At 34.0% G+C, this 25,781-nt stretch overlaps 1 protein-coding gene and 1 pseudogene across 1 annotated transcript; one reads left to right on the forward strand and one right to left on the reverse strand.

Annotated features, from left to right (window-relative positions):
- The first annotated feature begins 8,855 nt into the window (after positions 1-8,855).
- LOC120208107 lies at positions 8,856-13,439 on the forward strand. Its single transcript, XM_039207461.1, has 9 exons — positions 8,856-9,249; positions 10,045-10,180; positions 10,392-10,532; positions 10,644-10,749; positions 10,992-11,174; positions 11,310-11,469; positions 11,933-12,258; positions 12,548-12,637; positions 13,078-13,439. Exons 2-9 carry the CDS (start codon positions 10,166-10,168, stop codon positions 13,146-13,148), a joined length of 1,092 nt encoding a protein of 363 aa, XP_039063392.1. The 5' UTR covers positions 8,856-9,249; positions 10,045-10,165; the 3' UTR covers positions 13,149-13,439.
- Positions 13,440-14,202: 763 nt separating this feature from the next.
- Positions 14,203-25,728, reverse strand: LOC120208068 (annotated as a pseudogene).
- Positions 25,729-25,781: the final 53 nt, after the last annotated feature.

Below are 25,781 nucleotides of genomic sequence, written 5' to 3' on the forward strand. Positions count from 1 at the left end.
ATGGATGAATGTTCATAAATGTATCTTGGCTGAAATTCTTCCCCTTGTGTGAACATGACTATTTGGCTTCTTGCATGAATGGATGAATTTAAAAGCCTTTGAATGAATCCTTGCACCTCCTCACAAATGTTTTGATTCATTTTAATATTATTTTCTCGTCCATGCATGTCTTCATTAATTCCTCCCATGCATAAGTCCTTTGAAAGAGATGAATGGTTGCAAATCCCGTATTAATTTCCAGCATGCAATGTCTTCAGTAATCTAGGCATATCTCAAGCTCTCGATATCGTATTAATGTGATTAAAAATGCGTTGGAAAGCTACGAGATAGGGGATTAAATGTTAAGAAGACTTCATCACCCAAAGATTCTTGGAACATGTTCAAATATGTAGATCAATCTGACTGACGTGAACTGTCCAACCAACTCTTCAATTGCCTTTAGTCTTCTTAGCATCCAATGAACTAGACAAAGTATGTAAACAAATAATTAGATAGGAATTGAGCTATGATAATTATGAATGCATGCTTCCACCTATGTTAATAATGCAAATGAGCTAACTATGAATGCATATGCATTGAATGAGTTATATAAAGATGTGAATTAATAAGTCATGCATGAATATCATATATTATACATATAAATGACATCATATAATATTCAAGAAAAAAATAAGAATAAGATAAACATATTCACGTGACATGTAATGCATAAATGAGTAAATAAATAATAAAATAAGGCAAGACTTCCTTAGAATCATCTTGGAAGAACTTCAAAGTTGTGAGCATGTTTTGTTTGAACTTGGTGGTCGGTAGGATCACATCAAGCTCCCTTAGGGCCCAAAGGGGCCCCGACCCCTGTAAAATTATTTTATGTTTGATAGATTTTGCTTTAATATTTAGTATTTAAATTAAGAAATATAATAATTTATTAGATATTTAATCAAGTAGGGGCGAACTAAAGAATGATAATACAATACAAACAGCCGGTTGGTCTAGCGGGATGAGGCACTTATCCCTTAAGCAAGGTCAGGGGTTCGAATATTGGCGATTGTGAATGGAGCAAATTGGGTTGGGAAGGTCGCCCTCGTCTCTGCAGTACCTGATCCGAATTAGTCGACCAATAGATTGGAAACCGGTGGTTATACAAAAAAAAAAAGGAATGATAATTCAATGTTCTCAATTTTTTGGTCTAATAACAATTTAGAAATAACAATTTAGATAGTTCTAAATTTAATTATTAGACAAATTAGACATTATTTTCTGAATTGTAAGTTTAAACACCTAATAAGTCATTGTATTTTTCTTAAAAAAATTAATATTTCAACTCTTATCCATATCTAATCATAGCTCCGTCCCTATAGACAACTACTAGAGTCCAAGACTTTAAGAGAAAACAACAATACCTTTAACTAATGAGAATATTAGACTACTCAAAGAATTCATATATTAAATAATTATTTATACCCATTGAGTATCAGAATAATAAATATATATATTTATAGATGCTAAAAATGAAAGTACAAAGATATTAAAGTGAAAAATATTGATATGAAATCAATCAACATTTCAATGTTCAGTAAATAATGAATAAGAATTCATTGCATCTTTCAAGAAATAAATAGGAAAATTTTAGTATGTCATTCATTGCAATTCATCACTAATTTTATAAGATAAAATTTACAAATGGTCATTAAACTATGTCAAAATTATACTTTTGAATATTTGACTTTTAAAAGTTATATTATGAGTATTAAATTTTAACTTTGTTACAAAATGGGCACAAAACCATTAAGAAATATCTAATTTGACTCTTCAATTATAGCTAAAATTTAATTTTACTCTTATTTTTAATTGAAATAATTCTTATTATGTCCATTAAACTGAAAATAAAATAGATATAGATAAAATAAAAATCATCTTTCAATTTTATATTATAAATATTAAATTTGTACCATATAAAATAAAAAATATTTGATATGATATCTTAAAATGATGGATGTATGATTTTTAAATTACATTTAAATTTGTTAACTAACGTTAAATGCTTAAATCACATTATTAATAATTAAATAATTTTATTATTTGATAGTAATATAAATTTTTGAACGTCAAAAATTATATTTTTTTATTTTAATAATACTTAAACAATTAAATAAAATAGTTATAAAATAAATTTTTAGTAATAAAAAATAATTTCATTGCTTGATAACTGAATTTTTTAAAATAGTTTTAAAAATAATATATTTTCATATATTTCAAGAATTATATATTTTTAGAATTACTACTTAAAAATGTTTAAAAATATTAAAAATGAAATTTTAGTTGTAATTGAGGGGTTAAATAATTTGTTTATTAATTTAGTATTTATTCATCTCTTAATAACATTTAACGGTCGTTATTTATTTATTTAACAAAGTTCAAAGTTAAGTCTCTATTTTGTAATTTTTAAAAATTTAATAATAAATAAAACCAATCTAAAATATTTTGTGACTATTTATAAATTTTATCCTATTTTATATTAATGGTGTATTTAAATGAATGTCACTAATTGTATAGACCCATCCAAAACAAATAAATTGTTAGACTAGTAGTATTATAGGTAAATGGGACATCTTTGACTATATTGGTATTTGGTTTATCAAGTCAAATATTTTGAAATATTTTAATAATGAAAACACGCTAACAATTCTACACGTGTCAAGAAAGTTGAAGCCGCCCTTCGGCCTTGTTTTAAAACTGAGAGTAGGGACTTTTCAAACATTGATTTTATTTTATTTTATTTTATATTATAAAGTAATATATATTTTAAATATTTTTAATTATTTTATAATGAATGTTTAATTATTTTATTATAGTTAATGATATTTTAATTACTGAATTCGTGTAAATATTAAAATATTAAAAGATGATGATAAATTACATAAATAAAATATTAAAATAAGTTTTGTGGGTGACATGATTTTGCAAAAACAAATTTGCAGTCAAGACAACGACATCCATCTTTTGACTTAGAGGGAGTTCTGAAAGTCGTACCTTTTCTCTCTCCCGAATCCCGAAGCAATAAACGGCCGCACGCACTCCACGTTCCTCCTCTATTTTCTCAACACGTGCACCGTCGAGTTTTGTATGAAGCCTGGATATTAGTGACGCATTCTTATTGGTTGGTGTGTATACGGAAACATATGCTGTCATAAGTGTCGGGTTCCTATTGGTTAGCTTCTCTGAATTATGAGTAACAAAAGAGTGATCATTTGCTGGTTTAGCAAAAAAAAAAAAACCGTGGTCTTCATTTTATTTTCAATATAATCGATAATACCACTGGTAGTACGGTGCATATACAGTTTAGGGATAGACACAGGTCGGGTTTAAGTTAGAATTCAGTCAATTCGATTTAACTCAAAAAATTTACATTCTCTATTTGATCCGAAATCAACTTAATTTTTTAAGATAAAATTTGAACTGGACTGACCCGAAATAATATATTTATTAAAAAAAATATTCAATAAAATGTAAATTTAATTGAATAAAATAATATATAGAAGGGTATTTATTCATAAATATATAATAAAATTATATTTTTTCCAAATCAAGTCGAAATTTTCACCCTAAACCCCACCCCACCCAATCCAAATCCAACCTCTAAAATACACGACCCAAACCCATTTAAAAAAATCAGATTCGATCTAGTTGAAACCTGTCGAGTTCAGGTCCCACGTCTATCCCTAATACACATGTTTGGCTCATGAGCCATCTCCTTTTACTAGGGATGGTAATTTCATTCGATGAAAATATTTTAGGGGGAAAATGCATATGAAGCTATTGCATTTTTTAAGAAAAGAGATTGAAGTCGTACTCTAACTTAAAAAATAAACATAACCGAGTTCTTTAATTAACATTTTTTTCCGTTGATTGTTATGTTGTTAGCATGACGTTTTATGATTCTGATAACCTGATGTGATAATTTGTAGTGTTGATGTGACGGTTTATAGTGACAGTTAACGTAATATATGACGTGACAGATGGACTAAAATGATTTTTTGATAATGTTCAAGGGCAAAATTAAATTTTTTTAAAAATTAAGGGATTATTTAGTTTTAAAAAAATTAAAAGTATCTTAATCCTAAATTTAAAATTTAAAATATTCAAAAATTAGATATATCATAAGCTATAAAATACATACTTTAAAAAATACTAAAAAAATTATTTGTTAAAAAAATAAATAATATCATAAGCTATAAAATAATAAATAATAAATTATTAAAACTTAAAAATATTAAAAAAACATATATCGTACGTAATATATTCATGTAACGTAGAGTTATATATCAACATTTATATAGGGACGGGCATGGGGTGGGGCAGGTCAGCCAGCTCCGACCCAGTTCCGAAAATATATACATAAAGCCTGATCTCATCCCGCTCCAATGAATTTTAGGTTTTTTCCCACCCCAAGCACGTTCTGATTTTTAGACTAAAACCAGACCCCGACCCGATATGAATATATTAATTTTTTAAAATAAGTAAAATAATATATTTTATAATAATATATCTATAATTATTTAATATATTTAAAATTATTGAATTAATATATTTAATAGTATTTTATAGTTTTATTAATTAAATAATATATTTTAATAATATAAATAAAATTTCTTAAAAAATTAAATATAATATATATATATATATATATATATATAATTAATCAGGTTGGGCCGACTCGGTGATTTTTCACCTTAATCCACCCTCGTCCCGTCCCAAAATTTTATACCATAACCTGCCTTGCCCCCGAGCTCCGATTTTTTTATTTTTTTAAAAATCCACTACAAGGTCAGGTTGGGTCGGGACCCGTTGAGTTCGGGTATTTTGACTATCCATACTATACATTAAAAAAATCAACATTTATACAAAGTATTATGATTGGATTAGTATAGACTTAAAAATTTTATATCAAAATCTAGCTAAGAAACGTCATAACTTACTCACATTGATACAAAATCTAGCTATATTTGAATATAAAATTTGTAAATCTCGACTGATCGAGTAAAAATACTTTGTATAAGTGTTAATGGTATATATATCCTTTTTTTTAAATATTTTTATTTTTAAATAATTTATAATTTATCATTTTATAATTTATGATATGTATTTTTTTTAAATAATCATATTTTTAATATATATTTATTTTTTAGCAATTTAATTTTAATTTTTAATATTATTTATATTTATTTCTTTGAATATTTTAATATTTTTGTATTTAAAATTTAAGATATACATTTTTTCAAAATTTAAATAATTCCATACACTTTTTTTAAATAATCACTTTGGCCCTCAAACATGATCGAAAAATCAATTTAGTTTATCTATCACGTTATCTATTATGTCATCAATCACTGTAAACTATCATATTAGCATTGTAATGGTTAACGATATAAAAATTGGTGATTGACATTCTCTGTAACACCCCAACCCGTACCCGACCCGGATACGAGTCTGAGATGTCACATTGACTTTTTAAAACAATATTCTTACAAAATAACAAAACATTTGGACTTATATTAAGAAAATACGATAATATATTGTTGAATTATGTTCGTTATAACAAATTTAAAGAAAGAAACGTTTTTATGAACAATACTATACAGTATGAACAGTACCGTGAACAGTATCGAATGCTAAAATTTTCCAGAATGCTACAGTATTATCGATACCCTGCTACAGTGTACCGATACCCTTGTTACAGTAATTTCGGTCCACTTATATAAAACTCATAAAATTAAACTTTCATCACCATAAAGATTACCATTTACATTTATATGTTTTAAAACATTACAAACTAGATCATATGATTTTACAAAACCGATTATAACATATCAGATTCAAACCTTTATTTACATGCCAACTACAATTAGTATTACAAAATACAAACTTTTCATTTCTTTTATGATCTGATCTTTGGAAAGGAAAAACTGACATGTCTTGCTTAACTTTTATCAGTCTTCCTCTTCTCAGAACCTACGTGTGAAACAATCACACGCTAAGTCTTTGACTTAGTGAGGCATATAAAACATATAATAGAAACCATAGAACATTTCATATAACAGAATGCATACATACATATATATACCATCCTTATCAACATCAACATCATTATCACGATCTCTATCATTATCATTAACCCATTTATCATATGATCTTATACTTATCATTTCGGTATATCATATAACACATATATCATTTCACAAAGAAACACACAAAACATCATATAATAATGCAAACACTTTTGATATCTTTTATAGGCCCATGTACATTACTGAGAGCTTAAGGTATTCGAGTACATTGAGGTTGTGCACTTATGTTGTCACCACAACTCGTATGAGTTCCCACTAGGGGCATGTGAAATTTGTCCCAAAAAACCTATGTATTTGTCCCGAAGGACCTCTGTATAATGTATATGTCTCGAAGGACCGCATAGACCCTCGACTCTTGGCATGCTAACTATACCTATAGTTCTCGTATCATATAACATGGGCATTTTTCTTATGCTTCATATATTCATGTACTCATATATTCTATCACATATCACATGTGCATATGATCATCCATTTCATGTAATTCAGTATCACATATAATAACATATGACATATATACCCATTTTCATGTACTCATGCACACATAAAAATCACAAATCACAAAACATTATAGGAGTCACTTCTTACCATAGTAACTCCGTCACTGGCTCATCGCAAGCCAATGTTTGTTCGATAACATAAGTACAAATTAAATTGCATTCACCTTAGGCTTACTTAATTACCAACTCCACCTCTATGATTTCTCTCTCTCTTGAATCGATCCTATCTTTGCGGTTGTTCATGAACTTTCTTGTGCTTAATATCTATACAATCATACATATAATATCCATATCAATATTTCAATTATTATGATTCGATCATTTATTTCTTAGACTAAAAGAATGCTTAGTTTCACTTTATCTTAAGGTAGTATCGATACCCATATTGCATTCGAAATTTCAGGGTATCAATACCCTCCTTAGGGTATCGGTACCCCCTACATAATCTGTCAACTTAATCTCAACCCAAAATTTATTGTTTAAACCCAAAAATTCACCAATACTCATCTAAATCTTCCATTTTAAGCTTCTATCATGCAATTAAACTCAAATACCTTTACTAACGTAAACTTATATCCATATAAACCATCATTATCTTTCATATCTCATCATGATTCTCAAAATTAAGAATCTTACTAAACTTTCAACTTTGTTATAAATCCTTTCTAATTCCATAAATCTCTTATTCTTATGAAGGACAAGTCAAATTTCATCTCAAAGTTCCTTTATTAACTATTTTTCAAAAATTCATTTAGAAACCCATTCTCCTTAATCCTTCATAACTTCTTCATCTTTTGATTTTAAGATGATTAAGCTTTCCTTAAGCTTAAGTATCACCTAAGGATCAAAACTCATACTTAAAATCAACAAAAAATCAAGAAATCAGAAAACTCACATTTGCTCCCTTGGTTCACGATGGAAGAAGAAAGCAAGAAGAAGAAGAAGAGAGTTTTCCATCTCACTCTTCCCCCTACGTGTTTATCTCCTATTAAAGGGGAGAAAAATATCTTTAATGTCAAATGATCATTTTACCCTTTATTTCCTTTAATATTTACTAATAACCCTTCAAGGAATATTTTCAAATAAGTCATTAAACTATTAAACTTTTCTACTTTAATCACCAAATTATGAAATTTTACAATTTAGTCACTAACCCGTAGTTTAGGATGTTACATTCTCGAGCTGTTAAATGATCAACAACTCGTGAAAAATAACATTGACAGACCAGGCTCTGTTGGATGCTAACAGACCCCTTCAATCAGCCAAGAAATTGACATGAAATGTGTGATAACCTCTTCATTACTAAACCCACCACATCTTATAAGATATATCAAAAGGTTTTGATTCGTATTTAGCAATGGGTTTTGTCTTAGTGGTAGAGGCGTGCGTCACGGGTCGTCAACGGGTCATTTTTTTTAATTCAATCTGATTCGACCGCCTCGAATTTTTAGAGTATAAATTTGACTCAATCTGATAAAAATAAGAATTTAGTTAAAAAATAAATTTTACGAAGATTACATTATTATCCTCGGGTCGGGTCGAATAGGATAATAGTTTTTACCTCAACTTGAACACGATCTCACCTCTTAAAAAATTGACTTGACTCTACTTTTTTTAAATCCGATCCTATCAGATTGGGTCGAGTCAAAAAGGTCAAATTCGAATTAAATTGTCATCCCTACGTGCATCCCACTTCCTTTATGTCCCAGGCTCGATTTGTCATGCTCATTTGACAACATTTAATAATTATGTGATTTTATTGATAAAATTTAAAAAATAGTTATCAAAATAAAAAAGAGATAATAATGAAGTGATTATAGCTATGGTTTACTCTTAATATTTTTAATAGACCTTTGATTCATAAAAATCTAATCAAATTCTTTATTTTAATTAATATAAGGCAAGTCAATGATAATATATATTTAAAGATAATTTTTAACTATTTATCACTGAACCTTCAGATTGTTAATATTTTTATACTAAATCTCAAAATTTTAAAATATAATAACAATTTATTTATTACCGAAAGCGGTAGCTAATCAAATTCATAAAACCAAAGAGGAGGGTTTATGGTTAGTTAATCACGACAGCCTCGTGAACCGAGATTAATAAAGATCTTATGTCAAGGGAGACCGGAGCCGTTGAAGCCGTGTCAGAATTTCAAAACTTTCCTTTTTAATTCATAGAATCCTATATATATTATTTTGTCCCTAGAAAAATCGAAACTGTAAAATGCCAAAGTTGGGTGAGATTCCCCACATTTCTTCCCTCTGGTTTTCCCTGCGTTTCTCTTTCCTCCTTTTTCCCACTTTAGCTCTCGTTGTAAACTGACAACAACAACGATAATAAAACATAAAAATCAACGGCCAAATCTTCCATAAAACTTCATTACTGCTCCGGTCATCTCTTTTAACAAATTCAAAAGGAATTTTCCATTTTTATTTTGCTGTAAATATCTTTGCACTTCGGTTACAGTCGAGAATATTCGTCTCAACTGGATATACAGTAAATTTTTGGCCAAGCATTTTTCTTTTTCTGTATTTCTTAAGTTTATGATTGGATCTCTGAGATTGTTGAAATAAAAACATCGGTTCTCAAGAGCCTGTAACTTTGATTTTAAGGTAAATTTAACTAGATCTTTATTTGTTTCATGTTTTAGTTCTTCTGGTTTAGAGTTTTTGGTTCGATTTCTTATTTATACTTGTTAATTTTAGTTTAGTACCATAACATTTTTTCCAGAATTTTTCTTTATTTTAGAATTGGCTGTATTTTAGTACTTGCTGTTCGTTATCTAAAAGGGAAATCTGTTTTGAAAAAGCTGTGAAGGACTTTCAAAATGATACCCAGAAAGGCTTTTCATCTTCTTTTTAAAGCTAGATAGAATGTGCATCTTGCAATTTTGCTTAGTTCATGTACTTATTCTTAGATCTGTTTGATTAGATTAAAAGCTGAAACCCTTTTTCTTCATTTTAATAAACCGTGGAATTGATTCTGCTTGTGGCATACCTTGCATTTGAAAACCACGAGAAGAATCAAGAGAAGTTGTTATTAATGATTTCTATGTAATGAATAACTTATTAGTTCTTTTTTTTTTCCTTTGCTTTGTGGTTACGCTGTAGTTAGTACTAGCAGGATGCTTTTGGAATTGATTCTCGTCTAACATTATGATTGTTTGATCAATGTGATTGGTTGCACTTAAATAATAAATAAACTTATTTTATGTGGGGAAATTAGTTGAACTTGAAAATAGCTAAAAGCGGTATGTTTCTTTGTTTTGGTAAAAGATCCTAATCTCAATCAGTGCCAATGGGGCTATATTCCTCAATTCCTGTTTCATTTTGAACAAATATTTCAATCAGGATATGTGCTCTTCACAGTGCTTGATTCACGGCCTTGTGTTGTAAACTTCTTCTCAGGGAGGATATGATTTATTCAGATGCCAGGATTTGATGTTCGTGAATTAAGTCGCCTTAAGTGGGGGAGTGTGTGAGGCTCCGTGGTGTGTAAATAGATGCAGGCGGTTGGCTTTTTGTTGGAATGAAGAATTTACAGGTGTTTTTCTCTTTCAAAAGTAATTATTTGTATATATAATTGATCTCTTTTGTGTCAGCTAAGTAGCCACTTTGTCAAGTTGTAAGTGGTCTTTACTCCCAAATCAACACAGAGAAGAACTGCTTACACTTTCAGTCTGTTTATTCGGTGCATGAATCTGCTTATCATTTTCTTCCTTGACACTAACTTGATAGATTATATTTGATTACAGACCGCACAAGATAAAAAACCGTCAAGTCAAGCTTCACATGAACCAAAAACGGAACAGAGCAGTCAAACAGCAGATGGCTCTGGCTCTTTATCTACTTCAAGCAATGATGGCCGAAAAGTTTCACGCCAAGATATAGAACTTGTAGGAAACCTGTTCTTTCTTATATTTCATTTTTATTTCTTTTCCCTTTTGATGTTTATTTATCTGTTTTCTAATTAGTGATTCACAATTCATGTAAAATGGTTGTTCCAGGTCCAGAATTTAATTGAACGATGTTTACAACTGTACATGAATAGAGACGAGGTTGTCAAAACCCTATTGACTCGAGCGAGGATAGACCCTGGATTCACAACTTTAGGTATGCTTCCTGAAATCTTTTATTAGTCCTAATATGTGTTTGTTATCTGGGATTTTCAATAGAATGCGCATATGCTAGTGATAAAATAGAGCATGCTATAAAATGAAAATGAAAACCAGTCTACTATAGCGACATCTTCGAACTAGTCAAGTCTAAGCTGCCAATCAAGTATATTTCTTATTCAACCCTGTTAGAGAGTGGGAAACCTCACACTGTTCTCTTTGCTATTCTTGTTTATTCAGTATGGCGAAAGCTGGAAGAGGAAAATGCCGATTTTTTCAGGGCCTATTATATAAGGCTAAAGTTAAAGAAACAAATCCTTTTATTTAACCATTTTCTTGAGCATCAATATCATATGATGAAATATCCCCTGCCTCCAATGGTCCCTCTTGCCCCAATACAAAATGGGATTCATCCCATGCCTGGTAAGAGTTCTGACTAAATAAAAAAGGGACACACGCCTTGCCTCAATTACTTCAGTTACAGTGTAAAATGATCATGATTTTAAGTTTAGACACGGTCTCTATTGTGGTTATTCAATGCCACTTTTTGCAGTGCAGTTAACAACTTACCCATGGGATACCCTGTGCTTCAACAACCTCCAATTCCAGCTACGGGGCAACTTCATATCGACTCCATGGGTATATCTAGTTGTTGTGTGGTCAACGGAGTCCCTGCACTCAGCAATTTTCAACCTATGCGGATGAGTACTGGGAATGAGTGAGAACTTAACAATCCTTGTTTTGATCCACTATTAATTGGCTACTAAACATACAAATATTTACTTGGCGGTAATTCTGAAGGTGCTGTTCTATATTTTCATTATCTCATGTCACAAGTTATGCTGCTTCGTGAAAAATAACTTGCCAAATTTATGATTTTATTATTATTTGCTGCATTCTTTTGTCTTTTTCTGGTTGAGATGTTCAGGAACTACTTGATCAGATTTGCAAAAATGCATGGTCGTGTTAAGGTTATATTACAGTATCATAAACTAACTCCATTCTGTTAAACTCTAATCCTAAACTGTTTTAGGTTATCTCTATGCATAACTTTTACTACCACATTCTTAAATAATGTTAAAATATTTAGTCCTTATCACATTATCTTGGATTTTTGTAATTTCATAAACCAAAATTTTGTTTCGCCGTTATGCTAATGATAACCGATTTCCTTATTCTACCACGGTGATGGACAACACTGCCAGTGATGTAACACCTGCAATTCCTCCAACCACTGTCATTTCATCTATGTCAGAGATGCCTGTGAGCTGTAAATCAGTGGCATCCAGTGGGAGTTTTCCCTTCACTGCTTCAGACATGTCAGGGATGGGTGTAGATACATCAGCACTTGATTCAGCCTTCACAACGGACGTGGCAAGTTCAGTAGGATTGCAGCTTGGACATGATAATGGAGCTGGGAATTCTAGGGATTCCTTTAGATCACTTGATCAGATTCAGTGGAATTTCAGTCTCACTGATCTCACTGCAGACTTGTCAAACTTAGGAGGTAAGCTGTGGCTATGATGCCCACACTGAGATAGCCAGTTAAACTTTTGTATTTAAGTTTGTGATCTCTCTCTCTCTCTCTCTCTCACACACACACACATATATGAGGACTTAAGTTTTGTATTTGTTTTTCAGCATTTTGCTCTTAATAACTTGTGAATTGCTTTATTATTGGCCTTGGAAACCATCACTCCAGGAACCTAGCATGCTCGCTACTTCTTATTGTTCAATTTGGTGTTTCTCTTTATTGAGCTTGTACTTACAATGTGTGGCCCTTGGAATTGTTACAGATCTAGGTGCTCTCGGGAACTACCCTGGTTCTCCTTTTCTTCATTCTGATTCAGAAATTTTGCTTGATTCTTCTGAGCAAGATAATATAGGTAATGAGGTTGCATACTGATGTTTACTAAATGAGATGCTTTGACTGACCTAGAATAGGAGTTTACACGACCTTTCATGCACTCAGTTACGATTGAATTTAGCCTTGAATCACAAAATTATGCTCGTATAACTAATATGGAGGGTTGATATGGTGTAATTACATATATGGGGCTTTGATTTGATTCAATTTTCATGTACCATTAACAATAGTATCCATACGGTGCCCTTTTAATTATTAATTACACAAATAATTATATTTATTTAAAAATAATAATATATATTCTTTTAAATATGTTGGTTTTTTATGTTTGAGTCTTCCCATTTTAGTTCCATGAGCATAACTGGATTAAAATATTTTGGTTTTTGACATTTTCCCATTCAAAGATACTGGGTGTATTAATGTGTTTGACAATACACTGATAACTTCAACTTGTTTCAGTGGAGGAATATTTTGTTGATTCTGTCCCTGAACAGCCGTTCTCTCCATCCGATGAAGATAAAAAATCCTAGCTCAAGGTGAGTCTTGTAAGCTTATCTTGTTAAAATTGATGGCAACAAGAACAAGATTCGACATCTTTTCAGTAGGCATTTTGAAAATTGAATTGTTAGCAAATCTGAACATCTAAGCAGTGTAACTTTTGCTTGTGATCAAATCAATAGCAGTCAACAAACAGGAAAGTAGCCAAGTTCTTAGTGGTAAATTTTCAGATTATGGTTATCAGACCCTTAATTTTATTTGGAGAATATGTGGATCATTTGTTCGTAATCTTGTGTTTCCGGGGTCGTAGTTCCGTGAGGTACATCTTTGATTTACTTGTTCCGGTAAAAGGATGAGATCATTTCTGTAAATTGTTATCTTCGCTAGCTATAATAAACATGGTTATACTAGATGGCTCATATTGTAAGAGGTATAGTGCACCGTTATTTTCTATTACTATGAAAGCCGCCAGCCTAGTAGCAGGTAAATTTACATATTACTGAAAAAGAGTTACATATGCTCAATGGTGGATGTCTACAAAACTGGGATTTCTCATTTGTTTCAGTTAGCGGAGTTTTAATTCTTCTTGTAAGAGATAAATGGGAGTATATTTCGACAACCCTTAATTCATATATTTCGGCAGTTGGGAGCTTTACATTGGCAAGGAACTTCAAGTTCATCACACTCATGGATCAAACAAACAATGTACTTAGTCAGATCCATCAACCCTTCATAATCCCAGGACCCTTAAACATGGAAAAAGTGTCATCATTGGAAAGCATCCATTTGCCAGTGGATATGATAATTTGGATTGCACATTCAAATATATGCAGTCCAATCCATTTCTTTTAGATAAGTAAAATTCTTCCAAAATGATTTTTACTAAAAAAAAACCATATAAGGGAGCCGGTCTTGGTTATTTGTTAACACGAGCGGCTGGTTAATATGAAGAGCATGCCGTACAAAGTTGCAGACAGATTTCCTGAAAGCTTTTATATTTGAATGAAACTTTACAGACTGGGGAAGAGATTAAAGAATTCAACTTCCTTAAACCTCAATGACCCGGAACATTTCTTGGAAGGTTTTTTAAGCTTCTTCTTGACCTTCTGGAAAAAAAAATATACATTAAAATAACACAAATAGCACACTCGTATTATGAACACATCTATGTCTGTACCATCAGCCATGTCAAATACCAAATTACCATCTCCCACTAGCGTTATTTTGTTAGGGAAAAACACACAGAGAAGACCAGAAATTACCTCCTGGTTTATCACCAGCGCCAAGCACGCCCTTCATCAAAGAGCTTATATCCACAGAGCGTTCACGCATGATCTTATCGTGGTACATCTTGCTCCCGATCTTGCATATTTCTTCTTCCACCTCTTCCAAAGTTTGATCTACATTCAACCGTAGCTCCCCTTTCCTGATCACGGTTACACCGAAACCATTTGCTTTGGCTTCTCGAAAAGCATCCTAAAACAGATTAACAATTAGAACCAGAAATCATTCCAGCCTCAAGAGGAACAAAGGAGAATGCAAAAATATAATAGAATTACCATCACCTCTTAATGCATTTTAGGTCAAATTTCAGTTTATCAGATCAGGATATAGAATGTCATATTGGTTTTCTCAGGCAATCTTTTAACATTTGAAGTCCCTTTTTTTATATAAAATTGAATATGGTTGATCATATTTCATTGGAGAACCAATCAAAATTTTACCTTAGGTGGCTGTGGAACAATAAAGGCTCTGCCATTTCCTAGCATATCCAAGTGAGCCTGCATGATGTAACAGAAGCTTTTGCAATCATCAACATCTTCAAAAGCAATCACATGGTGTGGTTTTGGTCCCAGTTCAAGATCTGTTGTCATCTCCAGTGCATAAAATCCTATTCTATGATCCTCGTTTTCAAATGTGTATAATTTGATACACTGGGAAATAAACATAAGATTTAGACTGTGTTCAATAACCAGTACCATAGGCAACAAAAGTGCATTATTAGAAACATACTACAAAAAACCTTATGAATAATATTCGGGAACCATACACTCGTGCAAAGAGATAACGCAAATTCTTTCCAGTACATGTGGAAGATCTAACCACCATAAATAATCTTCTTCCTTCACCTCTGCATACTCTTGATACTTGCTCACAACAGCTTGTGGTCCAAATAATTCCATTTCTCTCTTAAGTTTGTCGAGTTTCTTTTCCACGAACTTTTTGTTCCTCTCGGGAAGCTTCTTCATCAAATCTGCTGCTGCTTGTATCTCCTTTTCAGTGATCCATTGGTCTAAATCCTTCCCCATGTCTCGACAGTATAAGATTCCAAAAAGCCAGGAGACCATTTTTTCGCGTGCTGCCAAAACTCCTTCCCTGTTTTTTTACCTGGTTTGACAGAGCCATCATGGCCTTCGATAGCTATCCTGGGGTCTTTTTTATCTGCATCATGAATTTCACTCCTCAAATCTGATTCGGAAGAAGAAATAGCTAAATCTCCATTAATGAGGGATTCAGTTACTGTGGGTTTCTGAAGGAAACTTTGTCCATCTCCTTTTGTTGGGTATGCCGTACCAGCTTTTCCATTAAAAAGTGCTTTACGCTGTTCTTGGAAGTTGCTGAGGAACTCGGGACTTCTCTCTAATGGGGGTCCCTTCCAGCGTGGTATAATTTTTTCTAGCGGATCATGCAGGGTGATACCATCTAGAAGAAAAAGATTCTATGACCCTCATTGCCATTAAGTTCTATGTCTAAAGACACCAAGTAATAACAATCAGTAAATCGGAACAAATTTGGAGCTGTTCTACTTAGAAGATGCAAGTACAGGAGACAATTTGCCTGAAGAAGGATTCTAGATTTATGAATCATAAGTCATAAACTGGAGCCGCTATAAACAAAGATTTAACTGTATGGTGAAATATTTCTTTTTCAAGAGAGAAAATAATGAAATGATTGTGTCATTAGAACAACTACCTGCTCCTTAATCAAGATTTTCAATATTAGAATGAAGCCACTCATGGAGGTGAGACAGTTTTTTGTTTTCTTTCTCAACTTTCTTCTCCAGTCCTTGGAAGAATGCAAGTTTCTCTTCAGCATCCATCAAATAAAAGGGATCTCGGCCTGATAACTCATTTTCTTGGACCTGAAAACAATGTCTCTAAGTCTATCATCTTCATCCACTCAAGCTCATTTTCATCTTCATTAGAGCCAAGTTGTTTAATCTCTTTATGCACATTTACTTGTTCACCTGCTCTCTCCCTAGCAACCATGTAATTTTCTCTAAATCCATATCCGATCTTTTTAAGTAGGGGTTCGACGTCATGAAAATTATTCTCTATCCAATTTTCTGTCTTCACTGATTGCTCTTGTTCTCTACTCATTCATACCATTGCTTTCTTGAGAAGAAGATAGAAGTAGTTGATGAACCTCTTCTTTGCATTCTTCATCAATATTTCCTTCATCATTTTCGTTATTGACCGACTCTTTATCCCCCTGAATAGCACTTTGACAAGCATTTACAGAAGCTGCAGACTCTGAATCTCCACTGGAAATGCCCAGTGGGAACATTTTGTTGTTCGCACCTATTATCTGCTTTGTACTTCTACTTGATTTTTTATCATTTGGTAGGATTAAATCAGGACCACTTTCTTGCACAACTTCCATTACAGGTTCTTGGTTAAGTTTTTCTTTTTGTAGGATTGATGTAAGGCTAACCAGGCTTCTTCAATAATGGAGAAGTTGTCAACCTTGTTGTTTCCCGATCTAGGAGAGACACCAAATGCTACACCTTGGACTGAAAGTAATCTGCACAAAATAAGAAGAATTGTTTAATTAATATGATAATTAAGAAATTAAAAGTGAATGGAATTGGAAAGAATAGAAATGGAAAGGAATGTTATCAAGATGGGCTGCGGAAGTGTTGAATAAATCTCCTTCAAGTGATGTTGACTTCGGCCTCCAATGGTGGTGATGAAGTATGCTTTGTTTATGAATGAAGGATGATTTAATAGTGATGAAATGTTATTGGAATGGTGGTAGAGTTGGCGAGAAAGTGATGGACTATGGTGATGTTATAGGCGTGAAAATGGTGATGGAAGGTGGTGATGAATAGATAGTATCTTATAAAACTAAGAAGGAACCAATGCTATAAAGGAGAAAAGACCCGTTTCTTATAAGTTCTATAAGGGATGGTAGTAAGGACTTTGACCCTCTAGTTATATGAACTAGGAACCAAAAGTATCAATGGAAGGGATTGACGCCACAAACTTTAGAAAAGCTTGCTTAATCGATATAGTTCTAAAAAGAACTTGAAGAGAGAATAATCTCACAAAAAGTTTGTATTATCAAAGGGTTTTTTTACAAATGAATGCCAAAGCCTATTTATAGATTTGTAAAGGCTTGGTCGAATAAATACATGCCTTTTCGGCAAAGTACATGTCTTAAAACGAAAATAAATAATGCTTGGATGAGGGGAGATGTCTTTGGCCGAATGGTTCCTATATCTCTTCATCTTGGCGCCAACTTGAAGCATGATGATGTTTAGGCCGAATAGAGAGAAGCCTCTTCATTTTGGCGCCTATTTCATTCACATGCAAAGCACATGGGTGGCTGGTCATGTGACACTCACATGGATTGTGTAGAATGCTTAAGGCGTGGACTCCTCCATGGCGTGAAGATGAACAACAACTTAGGCGTGACTTGGCATCAAACATGTGTATAGGTGATATGGCATCAATGGGGCAGCAACTAATTATGAAAGGTCACATTTGTGTGAAGCAACCTTTCATCATTTGAGCTACTTCCCATGAGTTTGAGCTGAAGTTGAGCTGGCCATAGATGAAGGACATGTGTACAAGTCATAGGACATCTCCTTATGAAAAGGCACCTCTCGGAATGGCAACTCTTCGCGGAAAGGTACGAATCCACAAAAATTAACCTAGACCATATTTGTAGTGCTCTGTGTGGTGAAGATGATGGTGCAACTCTCCAGCTGAAATGAAGTCTCTAGCTAGCTCAAAAGTCCAGCTCAAGTGAGCTATGAGCTCGGGGGTCAGCTAACAACTTTTCACCATTTGTTCTTCATGATCTCCTGAGTCATCCTATGTTAGATTTCCTAGCGTATTGACTCCAATTCTAGCTTTAAGTCAGCTCCCATGATGTGGCCGAACATGTACCTACAAAAGAAAGCATTTATAAGCTAAGTAATATAAGATATAAATATGTGGTTCATAACAATAACTTCATACATTCATAATATCATCATCATAACTATAATTATAATGTATGTAAGCTATTATCATAATTATGGTATAAAGAAAGATTAAGTTAAGGAAAATCCCCCTTTGAATATTGAGAAAGGTTAGAGATGCAAGTCCATTTTTGACGTTGAATCGGATCACATCATCCCCCCTTCTTTAAAGCAATTTGTCCTCAAATTGAAGGGTGGTTTCTTTTCAACGTTCCTCCATTCCATAGTTGTTGTTTCGTCAGAAATTGGGATCCCTTCTTTAGGCTCTTGAGTGAGATATGCCCATGTAAATTTGCTCTGAATATTTAGGTCCCTTGATATCCCAAAAGTGGTGTTTCTTAATACTCCAATAGACATGATCATTGAATTCCCATAGGTCACGTCCATTGGCTCTTCTAAAGACACATTCTTTGAATGAAAATTGATGTCCTTTTGCTTTTCAATGGACACATCTTTTGGATTCCCAAAGGTCACGTCTCCTAAATCTTCCTTTTGGCAAATTGTGCCTCTTAGTAAATCCTGCAAGTCAAAGAAAAAATCTGCATGTTCAAAGTTAGAATAATCATCTTTAACCTTGCATTTTGTTAATAGGCATTCTCGAATCAAACACTTTGAAGAATAAGCACTTGTTTTTTGATCAGTTTCTTCCACGGTTGTTGCTTTTCCTTTCCTCATAGCCTCAACTCTGTTTCATTCTGATTTGATCATTCTGAACTTGTTTAGGCGTTAAAGGAGTTAGGATAATCTTCTTTCCTTTATGGCTGAATGAGTATTGATTGGTAAAACAATCATGAATAGTCATTTTGTCGTATTGCCATGGCCTTCCAAGAAGTAGATGGCTAGCGTGCATAGGGACAACATCACACATAACCTCATCTTTGTATTTGCCAATGGAAAAAGGAACTATCACCTGTTTGCTAACGTTGAGTTCTCCTCGTTCATTGAGCCACTGCAACTTATATGGATTTGGGTGCTTCATTGTTTTCAAACCAAGCTTTTCCACCATTATTGTACTGGCCACATTAGTACAACTTCCACCGTCTATAATAACAAAACATACCTTTTCATTCACATGGCATCGGGTATGGAATATGTTTTCTCGCTGTTCATTATCTTCCGCAACTTGAAGATTCAAACTTCTTCTAACTACCAAGGCTTCTCATTGATCAACGGGATCTGCAAGAGTTATTTCTTCATTGACTTCAATGGGTGCCTATTCTTCTTCTTCAGGTTCTGATTCTATTTCACCATTTCCAAGTAAGAGCATGGTATTTCGGTTAGGACATTGTGTAGCTATGTGGCCCCTCCCAAGACATTTAAAGCACCTAATGTCTCTTGAACGTTCAGTAGTTTGCTTTCCTCGATTGGGGTCTTTACTTACTTGTTGAGTCTTCAAAGATTCGGCTTGTTCTTTAACAGGAGGAGGAGTAGGTTTCTTTATGTTTGGATTCCATCGTGATGGTGTGGGTGCAACATTGCGAGATGTATGTCTCCTCTTCAGTTGTCTTTCAATCTTCATTGCCATTTGCACCATCTCATCTAGTTCGATGTAATGATACAACTCTAAGGTATTGGCAATTTCGGGATTAAGTCCAGCAAGGAATCTTGCCATAGTTGCTTCACGATCCTCCTCAATGTTGACTCGGATCATGGCCACTTCCATCTCTTTGTAGTAGTCCTTCACACTCTTATGGCCTTGTTTAAGATTCTGTAACTTTTGAAACAAGTCACGATGATAGTGAACATGAATGAATCGTTTTCTCATAATACCTTTCATTTCAAGCCAAGTTGAGACTGGTCGTTCTCCATTCCTCCTTCGGTTAAGGGTAAGTTGATCCCACCATATTAAGGCATAGTCTATGAACTCCATGGCTGCCAATCTCACTTTCTTCATCTCGGAATAGTTGTGGCAACTAAAAACATGTTTCACTTTGCTTTCCCATTCAAGATAGGCTTCAGGATCAGTCTTTCCTTGGAATTGAGGAATTTTGATCTTAATGTTGCTCAAATTGTCATCAACAATGGCACGTCTAGGGCCTTGGAATGCTGCTTGTTCACCCTCGTCAAAATTTTCTTGAACATCTTCTTCTGGAGGGGGTGGTTGTTGTTGTCTTCTATTGGCTCCATTATTACAGGTTGGTGGTAGATCATGGTGTTGATCTATCTTTTCATGAAGAGCATCGAACTCTTCACGAAACATTCTCATCATTTCACCAATGAGTGCCTGCATTTGTAAGTTTGGTGTTCCTGTATTTCCTCGGGGACTTTGAGACATGGTTAGTGAAATAAAGTAATTTAAAACCTTACCAACACACTCACAAGAACCTCACGTGATCTCTCCAAGAAAATTCAGATTGCACTCCACTCACTCTCGTGTTTGCACTCGAGGATATGATCATTGGCTTTTTCTGATCCCCCTTCTGATCTCACCCTCTCGTTTGCCTTTTACCGCTCGATTCTCTCTTGTGGGTCCTTTTTAAGAACTAACTCAAGATTGAGCAAGTTTCTTTAGTTTGTGCGTCGGTTTAGAAATGGTTAGGGTATATGATAAAGGATAGGCTAGAAAATGTTAAGAAAGATGATAAGGTAATGGAATAAGAAAAGATGAAAGAAAAGGAAATGAAATAGTAAATAAGTGAAGATAACTTACAACTCAAGTTGCAACACTTACTATCTTCCTTCACAAGAAACAACAAGGATACCTCCTTCAAGTTTGATGTTGGGCAGATTGTATGGTGCTTCTCTTTGAGTGTACTTTGCAACTTGCTTCACTTTTCTTTTGCTTTTCTTCTTTTTCTTTTCTTTCTTTTGCACTCCAAATTTGATGTAGGAGTCTTTTTCTTTTCTCTTTTGTTTTCTTCTTTCTTGTTGCTTTTTTTTGTTGTAGCACTTTGTATGTCAATCGACCAAAGCTCTGATTACCGCTTGATGTAAGGCTAACCAGGCTTCTTCAATAATAGAGAAGTTGGCAACCTTGTTGTTTCCCGATCTAGGAGAGACACCAAATGCTACACCTTGGACTGAAAGTAATCTGCACAAAAGAAGAAGAATTGTTTAATTAATATGATAATTAAGAAATTAAAAGTGAATGGAATTGGAAAGAATAGAAATGGAAAGGAATGTTATCAAGATGGGCTGCGGAAGTGTTGAATAAATCTCCTTCAAGTGATGTTGACTTCGGCCTCCAATGGTGGTGATGAAGTATGCCTTGTTTATGAATGAAGGATGATTTAATAGTGATGAAATGTTATTGGAATGGTTGTAGAGTTGGCGTGAAAGTGATGGACTATGGTGATGTTATAGGCGTGAAAATGGTGATGGAAGGTGGTGATGAATAGATAGTATCTTATAAAACTAAGAAAGAACCAATGCTATAAAGGAGCAAAGACCCGTTTCTTATAAGTTCTATAAGGGATGGTAGTAAGGACTTTGACCCTCTAGTTATATAAACTAGGAACCAAAAGTATCAATGGAAGGGATTGACGCCACAAACTTTAGAAAAGCTTGCTTAATCGATATAGTTCTAAAAAGAACTTGAAGAGAGAATAATCTCACAAAAAGTTTGTATTATCAAAGGGTTTTTTTACAAATGAATGCCAAAGCCTATTTATAGATTTGTAAAGGCTTGGCCGAATAAATACATGCCTTTTCGGCAAAGTACATGTCTTAAAACGAAAATAAATGATGCTTGGATGAGGGGAGATGTCTTTGGCCGAATGGTTCCCATATCTCTTCATCTTGGCGCCAACTTGAAGCATGATGATGTTTAGGCCGAATAGAGACAAGCCTCTTCATTTTGGCGCCTATTTCATTCACATGCAAAACACATGGGTGGCTGGTCATGTGGCACTCACATAGATGGTGTAGAATGCTTAAGGCGTGGACTCCTCCATGGCGTGAAGATGAACAACAACTTAGGCGTGACTTGCCATCAAACATGTGTCTAGGTGACATGGCATCAATGGGGCAGCAACTAATTATGAAAGGTCACATTTGTGTGAAGCAACCTTTCATCATTTGAGCTACTTCCCATGAGTTTGAGCTGGCCATAGATGAAGGACATGTGTACAAGTCATAGGGCAGCTCCTTGTGAAAAGGCACTTCTCGGAATGGCAACTCTTCGCGGAAAGGTACGAATCCACAAAAATTGACCTAGACCATATTTGTAGTGCTCTGTGTGATGAAGATGATGGTGCAACTCTCCAACTGAAATAAAGTCTCTAGCTAGCTCAAAAGTCCAGCTCAAGTGAGCTATTGTTCTTCATGATCTCCCGAGTCATCCTATGTTAGATTTCCTAGCTTATTGACTCCAATTCTAGCTTTAAGTCAGCTCCCATGATGTGGCCGAACATGTACCTACAAAAGAAAGCATTTATAAGCTAAGTGATATAAGATATAAATATGTGGTTCATAATAATAACTTCATACATTCATAATATCATCATCATAACTATAATTATAATGTATGTAAGCTATTATCATAACGATGGTATAAAGAAAGATTAAGTTAAGGAAAATCCCCCTTTGAATATTGAGAAAAGTTGGAGATGCAAGTCCATTTTTGACGCTGAATCAGATCACATCAAGGATTTTGAGGAAAGGAACTCCCTAGAATCCTTCACTGGCAGTATGACCCTTGGTTTCTTTCCAGAAGAACTGCTCTTTGTAGTATATGATTCGTTATCAGGAAGAACAGGGGATTACTTCCGTTCTCCATTGACCAAATAGTGTTAAAAGTACTGTCCTTATTTTTCAAATCCTCTTAAGTGCTTTGCTCGTCTTTCGGTAACTGTACACTTGAAGCATCAGTGACTTGTCTAACTCTACTACCTAAAGAGGCTACTCCATTGAGAAATTTAACATCATCGCCACTAGGTACAAATGAAGAAGTTGACTTCATAGCTTTGTAGTTACCTTTACCTTGTTTGGAATCTTCTTTTGTAGAAAGATTACCCAAGGAACTCACACCATCTTTGATACATGCATCACAAGGCTCACATCAAAGGAAGAAGTAATAACTCTTCCAAATGATCCACTCGTCCAAGCATTGGAAAAGAAGATCAGAACAGAAGCAGACTTACGACGACTTTTTGAATGGGATCCTGATCTTATTTAGTCAAGATGTCTTCTGAAGATACGACCATCTGTCTCTTATCTTTCTAACAGTTCTTGAATCGCATCAATCCGATATCGGGAACTCAAGATATGACTATTTTACTGAAGACGGTGCATGCAGAAAATCCTATACGGGATTAATACGGGATTTTGTAAATATTACGAATTTTCAATATTTTTATTGATTATTTGTAATATAACTTAATATAGGATGATGCATTATCTTTTAGGATTAGATTTATTATTTTATTAGGAATTAATGTTGGGTTAAAAGTATTATCTTTAGTTATTATTATTTTATTAGGAATTAGAGTTAAGATATGTTTAGTTTATTATTATTTTATTCATTAGTTATTTAGGACCTTTAGAACTCAACCCCTATATAAAGGAGGCTTCATTAAACTTTGTAATTCAAGATTTCTTTGATCAATAATACAACGAGAGTTTGTTTTTGCAAGTGCTGATTGCCTTGTGCCTTCGAAGCTTCTTCTCCTGGAGTTCTTTCAAGTTCTTGTGAGGGAGATTAATCTTCACACTCCAATTTGCCTTTTCATCACGACTAGGAGGATTGGTTAGAGTCATTTATCGTGTTTGCCTTTTCATTGCGACTAGGAGGGCTCAATAGGACACTTATCCATCTATTTTTCCACAATTCCATCCGCACCATCAATCATCTTTACCGTTCACCTTCATAAGGGAGATCTTTTGATTTCTTTATTATCTTATTTCATCTTTCATTTATTTATCTTTTGTTTATTTTATTCTAATCGTGTTGTCTTGATTCCAGCACATAAAAGAAACCCTAAACAATCCTAGCGACTGCCGCCACCTTCCCATATTCATCACCTTTGTTCTTCATCGAGTCTAGAGCTTTCTAGGTTTGATTCTTCAACAAGAGCAACGTTCATCATTCCGCCACCGCTTCCCTATCAATCTTTTCCACCCTCTTCGGTTGGCTGCATCTCATCAGAAAATTCCTTGTTTGCAGCCTGGACTTCCTTTTTGTCCTTACCCTCGAAATCCCCAGATTTGCTACTCTGAGTGCCAGAAGAATCCGGCAATGCCAATTTATCCATTGCAGCATTTGCCTTTAGCATATTATTCTAAGTTCTTGCTTATCCAGCAGTGGTTTTTGAAACGACACACTAAACGCCTCAACAGCTCTACGGATGCTTGAACAACTTCAACACTACCCTTCTCCAATCTCTCTCTCCCCTTCCTAGACTTTTTAACTTTCTCATATTTCTTTCTCCAATTGTGTGTATTCTGCCTCCTTTTTTCCACGAACAAACAACTTCGCCGCCCAAAATACGATCAAACCACTTAGAACCAAAGTTCCAACACTTGAGAGTTTTGGGATAAACCCAGGATGAAGAATAACCCGACCAATTCCACTCATTAAACCAGACTCCTCACCAGGAACAACAAACTCGCCTACAAAACTTGTCCTTGGAATCACATTTCCACCCACTTCCATCTCTCTAGCTAACTTCTTTGCATATATAACTTCAGAAGTCACTTTCTTGTCTTCAAATTCATGTCTTTTCAGAATCTCATCCTCATGGACTGTAACCACTTTTACATTCCCTTCCAAGTTTTTTTTAACAAGCTTTTTACATTCCCTTCCGAATCTTCCAAAGCCGTGAAAATAGGATCCGACCCATTGACCAAAAACTCAGTGTCTTTTCTTATATTGCTTAACCCAATTCTCTAATTTAAAACAAAGTCACCTAAACGCGTTGCCTGCACCGTTATCTACATCACTCTGTTTGGTCCTACCAGAATTCAAATTCTCAAAATATTCTAAACCTTCATTTGGGTTTTGAAAATCAGGAGTTGGATTCTGTCACACCTGATGATGACCAAGCAGTTTTTCGTTGTCCGTCCAAAATGACCAAGCTGAAACATTGGTCCAGTGAGGCGGTAAACTCAACGGAAATGATGGTGCTTTGAGTAATCTATTCAGGGGCTTATTATTGGAAGTTCTGATGGAAAATCTGGGAGTAAAAGATGAGAAGCTGGAGAAAAACAGGGGGATTTAGAGAGTGGAGAATTGAGAAGCTCCATCAAACGAAAAATTCGACCTTCAGGATAAAAAATGAAAAAGGAGAATTTTCTGATTACTGCTGATAACATTAAAGAAACGTAGTTTCTACTTCGTAGAGTGGAGAGAGGTTTTGTGGAAACTCTGGGAGAATGCTAAAACCTCTTTGGAACTTAAAACGGCGTCCGTATTCGATGTAATCCATAGTTGTGGACTTGTGGTCATTTGCTACACTTTCTCATGGAGGGAAGGAATTGA

The sequence above is a fragment of the Hibiscus syriacus genome, unplaced genomic scaffold (assembly GCF_006381635.1).
Source record: "Hibiscus syriacus cultivar Baekdansim isolate YM2019G1 unplaced genomic scaffold, ASM638163v2 tig00015910_pilon, whole genome shotgun sequence".
NCBI lineage: Eukaryota > Viridiplantae > Streptophyta > Magnoliopsida > Malvales > Malvaceae > Hibiscus > Hibiscus syriacus.

Excerpts from the sequence above, each read along its gene's own strand:
- LOC120208107 (XM_039207461.1), top strand. Across the intron at positions 10,533-10,643 it reads CACGCCAAGATATAGAACTT|GTCCAGAATTTAATTGAACG; the intron begins GTAGGAAACCTG and ends TGGTTGTTCCAG. Across the intron at positions 12,259-12,547 it reads AGACTTGTCAAACTTAGGAG|ATCTAGGTGCTCTCGGGAAC; the intron begins GTAAGCTGTGGC and ends GAATTGTTACAG.